At 51.2% G+C, this 18,783-nt stretch overlaps 1 protein-coding gene across 10 annotated transcripts in view; it reads left to right on the plus strand.

The window, feature by feature from the left end:
- Nucleotides 1–18,783, plus strand: part of SCUBE1 (signal peptide, CUB domain and EGF like domain containing 1) — a 207,979-nt gene that overhangs the window by 28,095 nt on the left and 161,101 nt on the right. For all 10 annotated transcript variants that reach the window (XM_074271909.1, XM_074271911.1, XM_074271913.1 and 7 more), the window contains exon 3: nucleotides 1,484–1,612. In XM_074271909.1, the coding sequence (XP_074128010.1) occupies nucleotides 1,484–1,612 (129 nt within the window). The remainder of the gene's footprint in view (nucleotides 1–1,483; nucleotides 1,613–18,783) is intronic.

The raw sequence follows: 18,783 nt of genomic DNA on the forward strand, positions 1-18,783 counted from the left end.
CAAAGAATCCAAACGGAATTAAGAAAGGAAGAAGATGAGCTAGCAACAAAAAAGTGGCTATTCCCTACCCCTTACGTGCTCACTCAGCACTCTCCCCTCACTGCCACCAAACTGGGCTGACAGGACTATATCAGCCAATCCCTGGGCTTGCAAACAGCAACCCTATCCCCCTACCAATATTCCTCACGGAGCCTCAGAGATCCAGAAGGCGGGAGCTTGCCCAGCAGTGCTCTGTGCCACGACAGTAAGGCAACAGAACTGGGAAAGAGGGAGTAAGCGGGCTCGTGTGGGCTCTGCTAAGGCTGAGAGAAAGCCGGTTGGAGCCAGTTACATTCCCCCAGAAGTCACTTGGAGCAGAGCCCTAAGCTAGTCCCAGTGTGGGAGATGAGGGATGGGGCTCTGAAGTCCAGCCTTGAGGGAAACTCATTAAAAGGAAAGAGTCAGAAAGTGAATGATAAAGGACAATAAGGAAAGAAAGAGTCCCCAGTTAGCAAGCCTCTCAAGAAGAAAGAAACTCGGCAACAGACTTGCACAGGGCAGACACGGAAAGGACTCTGACCTCCGGATCAGGTAAAATAGTCCGGACATCTATGAAGAAATATTGCAAGGAAAGCAAAATGAATCAGCATTAAGGGGTGCCATGGTGCACTGAGCACTGGGCTTGGAATCAGGAAGTCCTGAGTTCAAATCCAGCCTCAGACACTTCCTAGCTGGGTGACTCTGGGCAAATCATTTCACCTCGTCTTCCTCAGTTTTCTCATCTGTAAAATGGGCTGGAGAAGGAACCGGCAAACCACTCCAGCATCTCTGCCTAGAAAAGAGTCAGACACTAGTGAAGAATTACAACAAGAAAAGGTTCCTTCTCTTGAAAGCTGTCCTAAAGGGGAATGGGTGACATGGGGAGGGAGGGAGTTCCTCTGGAGGTCTTCAAACCAAGGCTGTGTGAACACCAGCTGAGGTCTGAGGTCCTGCCCTTCCAACTTGGTGATGCTGATGATTCTAAGGGGCCATTTGGCAACTGAATACAAGCTAGAATGGTGGAGGGTCAGGGATTAAAAGGTTGTGGGGGGTAGAGGAACCCTGCTCTGGTAGTTGTGAAGTCACAGAAGAGAATCACTTCCCACTTCCCTGCTGTCCCCTTGATTGGTTGGGTTGCCCAATGGACCGAATGAGATTAGTAAAACAGCTGGCACGTAGTAGGTGCTTGACAAATATCCCCTTCCCTTTCCCCAATGGTAATGATAAATTACACCCACGGTATTGGATGACTTAGAGGGAGCTTTCATCACTACTTAATCCCATTTTACAAAAGGAGGCATCAAGGAGCTAGGGTAAAATCCTTGTCCAACACTGCACGGCTCCTGACGATCCAGGTTCCAAGCCCTCCTGTGTCTCCTGTGGTCCCTGCACACTGTAGGTCTGTCGCCGTGGACCTAGGCCTGACCGCTTTGATGACGTCTCCCCTGTGATCTCTGTGTTGCAGACATAGATGAATGTGAAAATGACTACTACAACGGGGGCTGTGTCCACGAGTGCATCAACATCCCAGGAAACTACAGGTGCACCTGCTATGACGGCTTCATGCTGGCTCACGACGGCCACAACTGCTTGGGTGAGTGGGGCCGTGGGCCGAGGGAGGGCCCAGCCTTGGGTTCCAGGAGCCGTCATCGGCCTGACAGAGCAGAGAGCAGCCTGGGGCCCGGGGCCCGGCCGCAGCCCACGGGGGAGCTGGGAATGCTTGGGAGCAAAGTGGAGAAAAAAGGATACCATTCAAGTTGTCTAGATGCTGAGACGGTGTTAGAGTACGGAGACGTATGAGAGGGATGGAATTGGCCAAAGACGGGCCCACTGAGACCCAAGAGGGACCTTACAGGGGGTGTCAGAGCTGGAGGGGCTCAGGACAGGGCGGGAAGGGGCCTCAGAAAGGAATGTACACAACAAGCAGCAGAAGCCCAGAGAAGCGACGGGCTTAACCAAATTGGTCCCAGAAGCACTGGCGGAGCCAATTCGGAACCATACCATATTAAAGTCTGGAGGGGGCGGCTCGTTCTCCCTTGGCCGGCGAACTCTGGCTGCTGCTTCTGGCTGGAGGCACATCCTGGCTCACACTGTTGGAGGCAGAAGGTGACTCCTTTGGTTCTCCAATCCCCCTTCCAGCCAAACCACTTTATTCTGCTTCATCGCCCTCAGAGCTTCCTCCAGATGCTCTCGCCAGGCGTGAAGAAACTTAGAAGAAAATGTTTTGCTGGTTCTCCTAAGAGAAACTGCAAAGGCCAAGAGGCTCCCTCCAGCTCTGGCACCGGCGTTTGAGGAAGGGCAGCCATAAACTAGCGTGTATTTAAAAGGGAGCAGCCAGAAAGGTGCGAGGGGAGAGCATCTGAGACGCCTGCCATCTGAAAACCAGGTGAAGGAGCTGGGGACGCTTAGTCTGATGGAGAAAAGACGAGGGGCTGGGGAAGAGCGGCGGGAGGGCGGGGGAGTCTCCTCCAAAGGCCTGGCTCTGCAGGAAGGCAGATTTCCATTTAAGGGCATTTACTGACAAACTTCTGTGTGGCGGGCGCTGTGCTAGGCCAAGGGAACAAAGACAGAACAAGGCAGCCCTAGCCCTAAGGGCTTACGGGAGACACAGCTTATTGGAGGTGCCGGTGGCATTGATGATGTATCAGCAGCTTTGGGCGAGGATGCACCGGGACTGGGCAAAGGCATTTTCTCCTGGAAGCTGGGCCGGAAGGCCGGGATGGGTTTGGAGGACCCCGAAGGGGGGAGGTAGCACAGTCCAGGGCCACAGGCCTGGGATATCCTGCCCATTGGGGGTAGAATGCTAGAACTGGAACCCACTCGCACACACCCCCGAGGGGCCGCCATGGTTGTTCACTGGAGAGCTGTCTTGTGTTTGAGGAGTTATAAGCTCCCTCCCCCACGGGATCAGAGAGGGTCCCTCGTCTGCCACGTCGTCCCCACGCCGCGTCCACAGCACTGCCTAGAGCACAGAGCGGGGTGCTGATAAGCCCTCGGGCTCCAGCGTGGAGAAGGCTTTGGGCACACGGGAACCCTCTGAAAGAACTAGAGATAGCCCTCAGACACCCAGGGGCCTGCTCTCTCCTCCGTGGCCCCAGAGGACGGCCTCGAACGTGCAGAGAGAAGCATGTAGCCCTGATAAAAAGTGGGAAATCTCTGGCTCCCCAGCCATGCTGGGTTCCCTTTCCCGCACTGTAACAGTTGCCTCCCCCATACCTGGGCCCATCATGCTCGTCCCTGGCTCCCGGCACACCTGGCTGCTGTTTCCCAAGGTGAGCCGCATCCTGGAATCCCATTTTGTGTCCCAAAAGAGAGCATGAAAAAAATAGAGACTTAGGATCAAAAGACTGAGAAAATCTATATTAGGGTTCTGCCTCCCAAAAGTTCAGTTCCATAAACCTCTGTTAAATACTAGGTTCTTGCGGTTGTTTGGGTAGAAAGAGCACTCAGCCCCTGTCCTCCAGGAGTCGCACGCATAGGAAAAAATATGCAAAGTCTAGTATGCTGGGAACAAAGGGGAACTCCAGACGGAGGGGATTTCGGAGGAGGAAGGGGATTTTTTTTTTTTTTTGGTGGAGGAGGGGGAATCAAGGAAGGTTTCTGGCCCAATGGTGGGCCTTGAGGAGAGAATGATTTCCATGGGAACAGATGGGGAAATCATCTTTCCTCAAGCTTCCATTTCCAACAATCCATAAGGCTCTTTATTCCAGCTCTTACAGATGAGGAGACTGAGGCCCACAAAGTTAGTGACTGAGTGCCAAATTACGTAGGAGACTGGCAGGGATCTGCCTGTAGCGAGATAACAGAGGCCTCCTCGTGTCTCCACTATCCCCCCGTAATTACCCGCTGGGGGCCACCATCACCCCCCCCGGCCAGAATCCTGGGGCCCCTGGTCTGTCTTTCTGGACCCATGCTGATGTAACCTTCCTTGGAGGGCCCCAGCTGGATCCATCGCTGCCGATAGTCACAGAAGTGCTCATCATCATTTCAAGAAACTTTTCAGCCTGAAAAGTATTTCCAGATTAATGTGGGAAGATGAGGCCCACGGCTTAAAGTTTATTCTTTTTTTTCCCAATTCTCCCTTTTTCTCCACCAAAGCAAATGGCCTTTTCTTGGGGCAGTCTCTGGCCAATGGATTTGCCCTGGAAAGAGGCCAGGTTCTTCCTGGGGGGGAGCCAGAATCCCTCTCTATTTGACATTTTTATTGGGGGGATTTCTCCAATAGAACGGAAAATGACCCTGTGGGGAATCAAGCTGTAAATGGGCTGGTTTTTTCAGCTAAGGGACTGAGGGGACGAACAGAGGGGCCTTTTGAAAAAAAGAGCAATCACTAGATAAGACGAGCGATAGTTATTTAGCCTGATACAATGAGATCGTTTTTGCATCTTAAATGAAAACCAGTGGTAGGTGCATTTTTCTCCTTCCCCTCAAAGTGCCAGAGCCCCGGAGTTCACTCGTCCAGATGCGGCCTTTTCCTGGGCTCTTGTCATTCACAGATGGGAAAAGAGCTCCTCAAGCTCCCTGCCCCCAGGATGCCACGGGGACCCCTCCGGTCTCTGGGTCTTGGCGGGCTCTAGGCGCCGGGTCCCAAAACATACCCCTTCCCCATCCATCACCAGCACCGATTCTCTCCCCGTGAGAGTGGGAAATCAAAGCAGCTCTGATCCCATCGGATCCTGACAATCACGAACCGAAATCACAGAAGCTTAAAGCTGGAAGGCCCTGACAGGAGCAGAGGGCCTCCAGAGGCCTGAGAGGTCTCAGCCGGGACAGGCAGCAGAGCCAGGAGGCGACTCCGGCCTAACGTTCTTTCCGGGGCATTTTGGCCTAAGTGGGAGAGGGCAGCAGTTACATGTTGCACGTTTTGAAACTTTTTCAATGTATTGATTTTTTCTCTATTTGTTCGATGGGATGGGAGAGAGCAGGGGAAGGAAAAAAATACTGGTGGGAATGATGGGAATGTATAAAACAAGACACGATAATTTTTTTAAAGGAGTGGTAACTTCAGGGAAGTGTCTCATTCAAAGATCAGGCTGGACAATGGATGGTGCTGAGTGGAGGGAGAGCCTCCAGCCTGGCCCCCCAGGGCCGGGAGCCAGCCAGGGCTGGCCATCCGTCGCCTTTGTGTACTCGCCAGCTTGCTCTGAGTGTCCTGGGCTGGGCCGATGTCACTCGGCTGATCCTCTCTAAGTTCTCCCCAGATCGTTGGAAAGCAGCAGCGCGCTCGGCCCGGGAGCCCCACTGACCTCTTGCCCGCGGCGGGGTCCTGCTTCCCATCAGTCTGTGGCTGACCCCCGCTCAGAACCCCGAGACCAGACGCCTACTTCTCTCTCCCTCTTCCCGTCTGGCTCCCTCTCCTTCCCTTGCCCACCTGGGGTCCCCGCCTGCGGCCGAGAAGGGGCTCCCAGGGATAACGCTAGCTCTTCAGCTCTCAGGATCTGCCTTCTTCTTGGAAGGATCTGTGCGATCACAGACGCAGAGCAGCTTAGGGCAGGAGGGGCCTCGGTGACCAGCAGTGCAACTGGAACAAAGATCTGCTCAACCCAACAAAGGGACCTCTCATGATGGGAAAGCAGTTAAGCAATCAAGCGAGCCCCCCCCCCCAGTTGTAAAGCAGCTTCCAAAGCACGTGCCAGGCACTGTGCTGGGCTCTGGGCAGTCCCCAAACCAGTCCTTGTTCTTGAGAAACCCTCCTTTCTGTGGGACGGAGCAACATAAACACAGATACACAAATGGGAACCAGGACCAAATGTATGTAAGGAAATGGGGGTGGGCCCGGGGCCAGGAAGGATAGCAGGGGGAGCTGTCAAAGAGGGGCAACCTGTAGCTGAACTAAATGCAATTAGTTTAAATTGCAATTAAATGCAATTTTATTAAAATGCAATAGGGAAAGACTTAATAAAAGAAATAAAAATACGATAGGATATTGATAATGTGAATATGTGGTTTTCTAAGTCAAAATGCTGCCGGCCGGGAACCATGTGTATCATCTCCTGGATCTGCATTTAACACCATTGGCACAGAAGGCAGAATTTCAGCTGAATTTGGAAAGCAGCCAGGGATTCTAAGGCCCGAGGCAGGGGGGTACGATCTAGGGTGTGGGGGGTAGCCTGACAGGGGCACAGGAAATGGAGCTGAAGCGGAGTAGGAGGAGCGGAGGAGGCTGGTTTGGCTAGAACATGAGCGTGTGAACGTTATTCATCCACAGCCAGCCGGGAGGATAGGCCAGGGTGTGAGATGGCAGAGTTTGCATCCTGAAAGCAATAAGTGGCGTGGGAACGGCAGTGGGATCTGAGCGTTAGGGATATTGCTTTGGGGGCTACTGGAAAGTGGATTAAAGAGGAGAGAGAAAAGGCCGGGGAGGAGGTGATAGCATCTGCATCATCGATAGGGTCGCATTAATGAAGGGAAGACAGATTGAGAGAATCAGGAAAACCTGGCAATGATTGGCTGTGGTGAGCACATGAAGGCGAGGGCAGGCTGTGAGAGGGAGGATGAAGGATGCTTCTGGCACCGTGAATGTGGCTGATCCAGAGAAGGTGAGACAAGGCAGGAGTTTGGAGTTCTATTTGAAGATGTGGAGTTTGAGATGCGCAGGTGACATCCAAGTGGAAATGTCTGCTTCCGGGCAGTTCTTCCCTGCCTCCATCTGTCTCCTGCAGGTTCTCTCCATCGCTCCGGCGTCTGGGTCTGTCCTGGGGAAGCCCTCTTGAAGACAGCCCTTTTCTTTCCCTTTCCCTGGGTTTTCTGGACTGATAATTTAGTGGGTACCAGGAGGAAAAGGAAGGGGGGAGCAACTGGAACCTTTCCCAGCTCTTTCCAGTCTGCCGACGAACGTCAGAGTTTCTTCCGTCTCCCTGTAGCTGCAGAATCGCATTCGCTCCGAGTCAGAATGTCTCCTCTAACCAATCCCAAAGGAGGGAATTAGGCTGTGATGTCACCAGCTTCTGCTCGAACCTCAGCAGTGCTGGAAAAGTCAGCGCCCGCTGGGGCTTCCCGCAGCCAGACAGCTCCCGTTGGCGAGGCTCTTCTGCCGCACGGAAACCATCACGCTGTCGCTTCTGCCCCCGGGAGCCAACCGTGGCAGCTAATAATGGCAGACATTTATGGAGGACCTACTATGTACCACTGTGCTGAGCCCTGTACAAGTACCTCCTTTGATACTCACGATAATCCTGAGGGGGGATGCTATTATTAACTCTGGAAACTGAGGCAGGCAACAGTGAAGTGATCATGTAAAAGCAAGATAGAATCAAGATGAATTGGAGGTGATAAATAGAGGGAGGTCATGAGCATCAAAATGGTTTGGGAAAGGCTTCCTGGAGAGAGTGGGATTTCAGCTTGGATTTGAAGGAAGCCCCAGAAACCAGAACACGAGGATGAGAAGGAAGGGCCTTCCTGGAAGAGGGCACAGCCAGGGAAAATGCCCGGATTCAGGAGATGGAGTGTCTGTTTCAAGAAGTAGCAAGAAGGGTGTTTGGGCCGGGGAATGGCAGGGTAGGAGGGAGGAGGAAGCAGGATGTGAGGAGCAAGAAGACTGAGAAGGTGGCAAGGGGTCAGGTTCTAGAACAGCTTCTTGTAGTTCTAGATTCCCTGGCCTCTGGATGGAAGATTAGAGTCGGGGTCTCACCAGGGCTTTGGACAGTGACCTTCCTGTTCCTTGTTCTCAAAGAAGCTGAAGTTCCAAGAGCGTGAGGAAAGTTGGGTTGGGGAAGAGACTGGAACTTCAGGAGGAAAACTAAGTTGGGGAAGAGTCTTGGATATTCAAGAGTGTGAGGAAGTTGCTCCCCCTACTCCCCAGATGCTGAATGTCAGCCAATTGTAGCACTAATTAATTTAAGATTGCATCATCATGGTCATGATTAAAGGGCCCAATGCCCTCTGCCTTCCTTTTGAAGCACATTGCCTTGGCTCTCAGGGGACAGCTGGAGGCAACGTGCTGTTTGCCGAACCCCTTGAATGAAGGCTGCAATTGCCTGTGTTTATTTTTCTTTATACTTAGACAGTTCAGATCGGTTCCCTTCGGAGGGAAGGAGAAACATGGAGCATTTTTAATGTGGAACTAAACAATCCACTGAGGTCACACGCTCTGTAAACACCCGGCATTTTTACCAGGCACTTGAAAGATTCCTTCCTGTTTTCTTATTTATCGGCCTCATTCCTCTCACTGATGGCCTTCTCCTTTGGTGCCTCGTCGGGGTGTGCAGGTGACCCCAGGCTCTCAAAGGCCACGCCAGCAAAGCACAGACACTGACAGGCTTCCCACATGGGCCGCTGGGGGCCTGTCAGCTGTCACTCCACAGCCAGCCCCATGGAGGATTGGTCCTCGGGTAATGAGTTATTTTGGCAATATATATTATTATTCTGGATGACTTATGCCCGTGGAACCTTCTGAACTCCTCTTAGAATGATCAGCCTCAGCGGAACACAATGTACCCTGACCCGTACATCACAGTGTCATTGATTCTCTTTGAAAAGAAAGGACCAACATTTTGGCAAAGATGAAGGATCAATCTCCAAGTGATAAATTGTTTTGGCAAAGATGTGTCAAAATGAGCAGAGCCAGGCTTGAAGGAAGGAAGGAAAGAAGGAAAAGAGGGAAGAAGGGAGAGAGGAAGAAAGGAAGAGAGGAAGGAAGGAGGAAGGGAGGGAGGAAGAAAGGAAGGAATGAAAGGAGGGAGGGAGGGAGGAAGAAAGAAAGGAAGGAATGAAAGGAGGGAGGGAGGAAGAAGGAAGGGAGGGAGGAAGAAAGAAAGGAAGGAATGAAAGGAGGGAGGGAGGAGAAAGGAAGGGAGGGAGGAAGAAAGAAAGGAAGGAATGAAAGGAGGGAGGGAGGAAGAAAGAAAGGAAGGAATGAAAGGAAGGAGAGAAGGAAGGAAGGAAATATACTTTTATTAAAAACCTACTAGGTACCAAGTAGTGTGCTAAGCTTTTGACAAATGTCGTTTCATTTGAGCTTCACAACAGTTCAGGTAGGTAGGTATTATAATTACCTCCATTTTACACTGAAGAAACTGAGGCAGACTGGTGCTTGCCCAGGGTCGCACAGCTAGTAAATGTCTGAGGTCAGATTTTAATTCAGCCCTTCTTGATCCCAGGACTCCCACTCTCTCCACCACATCATTTAGTCTCTTTGTTTTGACTCCTCTGTCTTTGCTTCTCCAATCCAGCCACCCCCAGCTCCCCCAGCTGATCCCCCATGGACTCAGGGCTCTTCACCGTGCCAGTGGCCCTCTCTGGATGCTCCCCAGCTAATCAGGGTCCTCACAGCAGGCACACAGAACTGAGCCATTCTCTAGATGAGGTCTGAGAATAGTGGATCTCCTATTTCCCCATTCCCCATGCAGGCTCTAACACGAGTAACCATTTACTCTTTCATTGAAGTCACAAGTGCCTTCAATGTGCCTGACACCAGAGGAGGACTTAAGTTTAGGTGGTCCCTGCCTTGGGAGCCCTTAGCCCCATGGCTACTGGGATATGCTTTGGGAGAGGAGCTTCCACCAGAAGAAATCCTAGAGACTGAAGACAGCCGACCGAGGCTGGACAGCCTGGTGGGGATGAACCCTCCTCATGGACCCACCTGTAGACCTGGACGGTATCCTTGGCTTCAGGAGAGAAGCAAGCCAGACTGGCTGGTGACCCTCACCACATTTTCTTTTTTTCTTTCTGAAGGTGCATTGCATTTAGAAGCTTAGATATCTGTTCACATCTGCTCCCTATCTGAGCCATGGCTCTTTTTGTTTGTTTGTTTTTGCTAAATTCAAAATATAATTATTTTCTTACTGATTTTTGACCAGAAGAGGAATTCTGGAGAGCAGAGTCTTTAGCAAGGCCCTTTGAGGCCGCCTGACTGTGATGAGCACAGTGACTCTGGGACTGATGGGGATTTATGTGGCTAAAGAGGGGCACGGGACACTGTGCTTGTGCCTCAGAGAGGCAGCATGGTAGACAGGAGAAGGAGCCTGGCCATGAGTCAAAAGACTCTAAGAGCCGATGCCGATCTGGCTCCTGACCTCACCGATTTACTGAAGTCACTTTCTCCAGAGTTACCCAAGGTCTCTTAATCCAGTTCTCTACAGTATCTCTGATCTATACGCTTCTTCTTTTTCACTTCTGGGATCACTTCAGTGCATGGTCCTGGTCACTTGCAAATCATTTTGTTCATGAATCATTGAAATCCCTGAGAACACTGAGTAATCTCAATCTATGACCTGGTACTTCAAGGTCTGATGCATAATTGGAGAGCCATTTTCTACTCATCACCTTCTTGGGGCCAACTTGGTAAAGATTACTTCCCAGTCCAGCTAGTGTAGCTGGTCAACTCTTAGTACATAGGAGGACTGATCTCAAGAATTTCAGGCATAGAGAACCATATGGTCAATGCAATGTAACAGACATTTATTCAGCATTGATTCAATACTTAGTCAATCAAGAAGTACTTAAGTGCCTACTATATGCCAGGCACTGTGATATGTGCTGGAGAAATTAAGGCAAAAGATAATCCTACTTTCAAGGAGTATGGTCCCATTGAGGGGGGAAAACATGCAAACTACTATGTACAAACAAGATGCAGACACAATAAACTGAGCATAGTATCAGAGGAAAAGCACTAATGAAGTCTGGGAAGAAGGTGAACTTTATTTTTATTTTATTTTATTTTTGAGGCTGGGGTTAAGTGACTTGCCCAGGGTCACACAGCTAGGAAGTGTTAAGTGTCTGAGATCAGATTTGAACTCTGGTCCTCCTGACTTCAGGGCTGGTGCTCTATCCACTGCACCACCTAGCTGCCCCCAGAAGGTGAACTTTAAGGTGGGATACAAAGGAAGTCAGAAAGTGCAGATGGGAGAGAGTGTTCCAGGCATACGGGACAGCCAGTAAAAATGCTCAGTTAGAGATGGAATATTGTATGTGAGGGAGGAGAATATCACTAGATCATAGATTATGTGGAAGAAGCAAGGCATGAGAAGCCTGGAAAGATACAAGGGGAACAGGTCATGAAGAACTTTTGAGATCAAACAGAAGATTTTTCATTTGATCTTCAAAGTAATAGGGAACAACCCCTGGAGATAACTGAATGGAGTGGAGTAGGGGTGACATGATTAGATTTAGGCTTTAAGGAGCTTAGTTTGACAGATGAGTAGATAATGGACTGGGAGAGAGACCAACCAGCAGGCTATTTCAGTTGTCCAGGTGTGAGGGGACTTGCTGACCAGAGCAGTGGTGGTGCTGCACTTGTTGTAGATGGCCACCTCAAGTAGTTCACCCAGGAAAGGAAAGAGAGATCCAGAATGAGAGCTAGTGGGGATGGACAGATAAACTGAGGGGTTTTTGAGGAGGGGGAAACATGCACATGATTGTAGGCAGTAAGAGGTAGCCAGTAGTCAGGAAGACATTAGTGGAGGAGGGCAATCTTCTGGAAAAGACAGGGTGGAATGGGATTATTTGTGTACACAGAGGGGTTTACTCTCATAAGAAGGGCCACCCTTGATGCAAAATAGGTAAAAGAGGAGATAAGGGAAGAAAGGTATGATCATTTTTGTGGGTAGCTGCAGTACAGTGAAAAAGTAGATTGTGGTAAATGGGAAATTGAGGAGTTGAGAGGTTAGTGTGTTTGAGAGAATATCAACATGTATGTTGAAGTTTTTTTTTTTTTTTTGTATGAGGGCAGCAGTTGGAGAGGAGAGAAAGACTGTGAGACAGGCTCTAAAATCATTGAAGAAAGGAGATTGTTTGAGATGTCTGCAAACAATACCCACCAAAAACTAGATTAGGTGATAAATGGGTATCGAAGAAACCTTAGAAGAGGAGAGGTTATTGAGTGTTTGTGGGAAGGGGAGAGTCGTGTGGCACTGGGGATCAAGAAGTCAGTCTCATAACTAGAACAGCAAAGGATGGCCAGAGAAGTTCTGTCCACAGAAGGCAGTTCAGGAGGAGCACAAGAAGATGGAGGAAACAGTAAATGAAAAGGCTGGAGGAGAAAGCTAGTTTTACGTTACACAAAACAGGTCAGGACAGAAAACAATCCCTCCCTCCAAAAGCTTACATTCTACTGTGGGATATGACATGTTAATAGCTAACTAAATTGGAGATAAATTTGGGGTGAGGAGGAAACAGTCACAATCAGGAGAATCAGGAAAGGCTTCCTGTAGAAAGTGGCTCCTTGAGTCTTGAGGAGAGTTAGGGGCATTAAGACACAGAGATACAAAGGGAGTATACTCCCAGCATGTGAGACAAGCTGTTCAAAGACGTGGTGTCAGGAAATGGAATCCCGAGTCCATGATGGCAATTTAACTCCCCATTGTTCTTGTACATGAATAGAGCCAGTGCCATGGCGATGGAGATAAAGAGCTAGCTGAACCCCTTGCGGAGATTCTTTTTTTCAGTAATTTCCAGAGAGCCCCAAATGCAGGCCCCAGTAGGGGTTATTGGGGATTATAGGCCTTTGTCTGCGGCATAGCTCTTAATCTATCCCTTAGCATGGTATAATATTTAAAAGAAAATTATCTTACTTTTATTGATATCTTGCTTTTATATTTTTTCACATCCAATAGATTCTTCCCCTTTCCTGTGCCCAACAAATTACCTCTTATAACAGAGTTGTAAAAAGAAAGGTGGGGGGAATTAAATAAATTTTCCAACACATTAGCCATGTCTCATAGCAGATGCAATATGTTCCTGATCCCTAGTCCCCCACCTCTGAAATGGAGAAATGTGCATTTTCTTAACCTCTCCAGGGCCGAGCTTGAGCATTATAATTACCCAGTATCCAATTTTTTGATTCTTTCCATTTATAATATGATAGGCATTGTGTGTATTGTTTCCCTGCATTGATTCATAAGTTTTTAAATACTTTTGCCTTCATCTCTGCCATTTCTTAGAGCACAGTAATATTTTATTTTATTATATATACTGCAGACTCTTTAGCCTGCAGTCCCCCAGATGATGAGCGCCCACTTTGTTTCCAGTCCTTTGCTCTCACAAAAGGAGTTCTGACAATTTTGGGGTGAATGGGAACTTCCTTTCTGTCTTTGAGTTCCTCTGGAGCTATATGTGCTGCTTTCTTCAAACTAACCTGTAGTTTTCGTTGCCTTGAGTCCATCTTGGAACATTTTGCACCAGAGCAGTGAGGAGGGGAGCTCTGCCTCGGGCTCTGGGGATAGGAGGGGGGGTGATGGATGCTTCTGCACACCAGACTTTGCTGTTCTGGTAGCAAAACCTTTGCAGGCCCCATAGAACTCATGTCCAGTTTCCACTTGAACCACTAGGATAAAACCGAATAAAGGGACCTGGGCCCCAGTCTTTCTCAGTCAAGTCTACAGGTGTCTCATCTCAGATTTTTCGAGGTTTACCAGAAGAGGTGTTGGGAGGAGGAGGAGGATGGGGGGAACAGAGAAGGGAGGTGAGGAGAATACGTTCTATTTGATTGTTTTGCCAGAATTCCAGATTCTCTGAGCGGGAAGGGACCGCAGAAGGTCTGAAAAGGGGTTTCTGTCCACTTCTGTCCATACCAGACTGTATCGACCCTTTGCTTGTTTCAACTCCCCTCTTTTGGGGGAGACTTCGTGGGGGGGATGGGGTTCAGGTGAAATAGAGAGGCCTGAATGGGCTGGGGTCTGTTCTGTGGGGAAGATACCCACCTTGCTGAGATCAGAGCTCCGGAGAAATGAAGAGACCATCTCAGTGGCTGCCCATCCTTCATGTTTTAACGGCATCGTGGGCTTTTGTCCTAGAAATAATCCACAAGTTGTGTGCCAAGGGTAATCCTCTGAGTGATAAAGCAGCACCACAGAGAGCAGACTGCTAGGATCGTACAAGTAGGTGGAAGGAAGAGATGAGCATTTATTAGGCACCTCAGGGTGATAAGCACTTTGAAAATATCTGATTTAATCCTCACAACCACCCTGGGTGCTGTTATTATCCCGCTTTTACAGATCTCAGCAAACTGAGACGGAGAGTAATCATTTGCCCATGATACCACAGCTAGTAGCCAGGATTTGACCCCGGGTATGGCTGGCTCTGGGCCCAGCACTATCCACTGCACCACACTGCCTCCCTCGCCAGGAAAGGGAGGACAGGAAGGACAAAGCGGCTGTCCGTGCCTTCTTTATCTGACCAAGAGGAGCAGACGAGGAGGAAGGCCTCCCACGTCCCAGTGCCCCTGGTACCAGGCGTTTTCAGAACATTCCTGAGAAACCACACTCCAACCTCCCTGACTAATTAGCTTGCTAATTAAAGCCACCTGTGCAGAGCTGGGACTTCTGGCATATCTCACTGTTTGGGAGTTCAAGGACTAAAGAGGAATTCTTCCGTAGGCATGAGGCCGAGGCGGCCGGGAAGTGAGCGCATCAGCAGGGCTCTCCGTACTGAGTTGTCCCTCCTGCAGGTGTCAAGGACCATTAAAAAAGTCACAGATCGTCAGAGCTGGAAGGGGCCTCCATATCATCTGGTTCAACTCTTCAGGGGCCAGAGGATGAGTCTAAGGTCCAGAGATAAACAACTGGCTAAACTCCCTCATCAAGCTCATGGAGGTCCAGTCGAATACGGGTCTCTGCCTTCTCTTCCTTCTCCTTCATTCTTTCTCTTCTTCCTTTTCCTCCTCTTCCCCTCCTTTCTTCTTCTCTTTCTTCCCTCCTCCTCCATTCCTTCTCTTCTTTCCCCCTTTCACTCCTCTTCTTCCTCCTCTCCCTCTTTTTCTCTTCCTCCTCCTTCACTCCTTCTCTTTTTCCTCTTTCTCCACTCCTTTTCTTCCTTCTCCTCAGCTCCTCTCCCCCCCTCTTCCTCCTCTGCTCTTCCTTTCCCCCTCCTCCTCCATTCCTTCTCTTTTTCCTTCATTTTTTTCTTCTCTCTTCCTTCTTCTTCCTCCTTTTTTTTCTCCTCAGCCCCTTCTCTTCTTCTCCCTTCTCTTCCTTCTCCTTGTCTGCCTCTCTTCCTCCTCCTGCTCCTCCCTCTCAGGTGGGCTCACAGTTATCCCTGCTTCTCTTGGGTGCTGCTTTGCCCAAGCACTGTCCTTGGCCTGGGTTCCTGACTGCCGGCACATCTTGTTTGGTTCATTTCCTGCTGACTGGAAGTCAGTTTTTTAATCATGGGTTAAGACTGCTTAGCTCTGGGGGTACAAAGATGGAAAACATCTTGGCTGAGGGGGGATGTCACCCGCGGGACAATAACTGTGATAGAAGGTAGTGTGGAAAATACAGAATACCAGTGATGCTGGTCCAGGACGGCAGCAGTGCAGAGTGCAATGGCGAGTCAGGGGCGGCTAAGATGGAGCCACGTTGGGGAGGGCATTCCGTGAGATACTCCACAAAGCCAGACGGGCATTGCCGTGCCAGGGGGTCCCAGAAATAACTGTGGAGCCCAAGAGGCTGTCGGGGAAGGAAGCCGTGCAGGAAAAATCCCTTCCCACCCATGTAGGAGGAATCTGGCTGTCTGTGCAGCAGGCAGAGCGACAGCTCAGCCAGCAGTATTCCCAAATCAACTCTGTGACCCCTCTCTGGTTCGATGGTAGAAGGCAGATATGGGCCACCACCGGAAGACTCCAAACGTGACTGAGGTGCAAGAGTGGGGCCCCCGACTGCAGCCCCTCGTCACCTCCTGACCGGTCAGAACTGGAAAGGCCCTCGGAGGGCACTGGGTCCCCCCACCCCAGCAGGAAGCCGCCCTAACAACCTCCCTGGCCCCCTCTGACAGCTCTTGGGGAACGGGGAAGCCCACTGCTCCTTGAGGAGCCCATCCCACATTTGGACGATCCCAGCGTTAGGAAGCAATTCCTTGTTCAGTCGTGTCTGACTCTTTGGGACCCCATATGAGTTTTTCTTGCCGGAGACGCTGGTGGTCAGCCATTTCCTTTTCCAGCTCATCTTACAGGTGGGGAAACTGAGGCAGACTGGGTGAAGCATCTTGTCCGGGTCACACAGCTGGTGAGTGTCTGAGGCTGGATTTGAACTTGGGTGTTCCCTGCCCCAGTGAAGGCTTCCATGACGCTAAAACCGACTTCCTTCTGCCTGCCCCTTCTCTTCATTCTGCCCTCACACAAAATAACGCTGATTCCTCCAGCTGGCCCTCACGTGGCCCGGCCTCCAGTCCCTTTGCCATCCTGGTCTCCCTCAGGGATCCCGACTGGCCCGCAGGGAGTGCCAGACTTGGAGTCGGGAGCCCTCGCTGGGCCACCTCCTCTTGTGGGAGGACGGGGCAGTGCCCCCGGATGCCCCCATTCGGTCACGCCCCTGGACCCGTCCCAAGAGGACCCCGACAGAATGTGGCCTAATGAAAAGCTGTAATTTAGTGATGAGGAGAGAATAAATATCTCACTATTTACCCAGGCAGATTCAGCTGCGTTCGTAAACACGGAGGGAAAATGTGGACGATTATTTGGGGGAGGAGGGACGGAGAAAGAAAGGACAGAGACACCTTCATTCACGGCTCAGCCAGGGTCATAATTTTTAAAACTACAAGGAAAATATGCATCTGGTAAAAGGCTTTTTTTTTTTTTTTATTAAAAGAAAAGCACCAGGGTGGGCGGTGCATCCCACAAAGGGAAGTTTTAAGGGAAAACAGGACTGGAGGCTGGAGGCAAATATCATCTGAGTCAGCGGGCCTGTTTGCTTTGGAAGTGCCCGGTCTGGGGTCAGAAAGGACGGCTGTCAGTGCCCAGTTGTTTATGAAGCCCAGGCAGCCGTGATGACATCCCGGGGGCCGGAGGACGCTGCCCTGCCTGTTTACTGAGCCGGCATCCATCCTTTCCCGGCTGGGGGGGCTGCCTCCCTGCCCCCGGCCCTCCCCAGGCTGCCCCAAAGCTGGGCCAGCGCTTGCCGGGCCCACCCAGGCCTCCCTCACTGAATGCCCCCATCTCAGGAGTTGGGGAGAAAATGGCTGGTCCTGCAGACAGCGTAAGGCTCGCCCCACGCCAGACTGCCATTGGCTCATCTGATCCACACACCACCAGCTCCGTTTTACAGATGAGTAAACTGAGGCTCAGAACGGTTCCCTTACACAGAGAATCTGATTCAAATGGAGCTTCTTTCTGACTTTCATCCATTCGTCCGATCAACAGGCGTCCTCCGTGAACTGCAGTGACGTGTAGGGTTTGGGTTTCCAGACAGAGCTAGAAGAGCCCTCCGGGGCCATCCGTACAGCATTATGGCACCGGCGAGGAGAATGGGGCTCCAGGAAGTTGGGTGGGGTGTCCAAGGTCTCCTGGATGGCACGGCATCATAAAGCAAACTTTCTGGTTGGGGGGATCCGGCAGTGGTGAGCTGGGCCCTCCTGTGTCTGCTCCAAGGAATCTCTTGTCTCCTCTCCAGGGGATCCCAGGAGATCCCTCCTCCCTTCCCCTCCTTAGTCTCATGTGCCACCCACTCCAGGAAGCCTTCCCTGATGCTCTTCTGCCAACCACCTGCCACGCAGGGCTCATGCCCGCCTCCGTTGGCACTTCTCTGTGTCCCTTCTCTACCAGGGCATCTGGCATTTTTCTGGGGGTCTAAGTCCTTCGTTCTTGTGATCTGTCTCTGGCCCTTCTTGGGTCTGACGAGGCTAGGGAAGAGGAGGCTTGGAAGGGAGAGAACAAATGATGTACCAGTGGTGGGAAGGATGCATTGGGAGGTACGGAGACCACTCAGGAGTCTTTGAGAGCTGTCAGAGAAGAGGTGATACAAGGCCTGGGTGGAGACCCTGTGAGGGGAGAGGCTGATGAAAGACAGCGCGGGCATGGGCTGGCAAGCCTTGGTGACTGATGGGCAACACGCTTGGGTGGCTTTCTGCGGAGCACCGGCCCCAGCCTGGCCTTTGGGGCCTCTTAGGCGAGAGTGGAGCTCCAAGGTGACCCCCAGGGAAGAAGTGAGCACCGTAGGAGGGGATGCCCCTGCTGCTAAGAAATGAGCCTAATTAGGAAGGACCCTAGTGGGCCATCTGCGTCATCTGGGTGCTGTTGAACAGGGAGCCTTCTCTGACCCCCTCCTGGCTTGCTGTTGGGGGCTTGTTAGAAAGCCCAAGGAGCAGCCACTGCCCCGGTTCTTCTCCTTGGAGTAATCAGAACCAGGGGGAGCCCTGCTCCATTTCTCAGGGCGCGCAGAAGGGACGGAGCCGATTTTCCCCTTCATTTAAAATATCTTCTCACGTTGGTTTCATCTGATTTGTTTCTTTCTCGTTCTTCATGCTCTTTCAGCCCCCCTTCCCCCATGCCCACCCCATAAATGCCTCCTGGGGATGCTCTACCTGGATCCCTCCATGAGGAAAGGGAGGGCCTGGGACCTCGAGGGAGCCGTGCTCTCTCCTCGTGCTCCCCAAGGAGAGGAGACTTTGTATCCCTCGGGGCACCCAGTTCTGGGATCTAGGAAGTATCACACTTAGAGGTAAAGGGACCGTTAACGGGGGTCCTCTGGCACAGCGGCCCAGGACGCCCTGGAAGGCAGGCTGGGATTTGCCTACACAGCCAGGGCTCTTTGCCCGTACCAAGGCTGAATGAACCCCTTCTCAAGGGCTAACTCTAAGTCACAGCTGGCCCGGACAGTGCTTTCTGGTCTGCGAACCATTTCACAGAGGCTCTCTGAGCTCCCTCCAAGTGGTGAGGTGTCCATGCAGGGGGCACTTCCTCCATCGAAAGAAGACGACTTGGTGGTCCTCCCCTCTCCCGCTCCATGGTCCCGACCCCCGGGTCTTCTCCCAGGCTCTCTCACATCGAGGATGCCTCCATCATCACCTCCGCCTTTCAGAATCCGTCTCTCCCTCCAAGCTTGGGCACGGATCCCGCTGGGCTCTCCGAACACCCCC

The sequence above is a fragment of the Sminthopsis crassicaudata genome, chromosome 5 (genome assembly GCF_048593235.1).
Source record: "Sminthopsis crassicaudata isolate SCR6 chromosome 5, ASM4859323v1, whole genome shotgun sequence".
Lineage (NCBI taxonomy): Eukaryota > Metazoa > Chordata > Mammalia > Dasyuromorphia > Dasyuridae > Sminthopsis > Sminthopsis crassicaudata.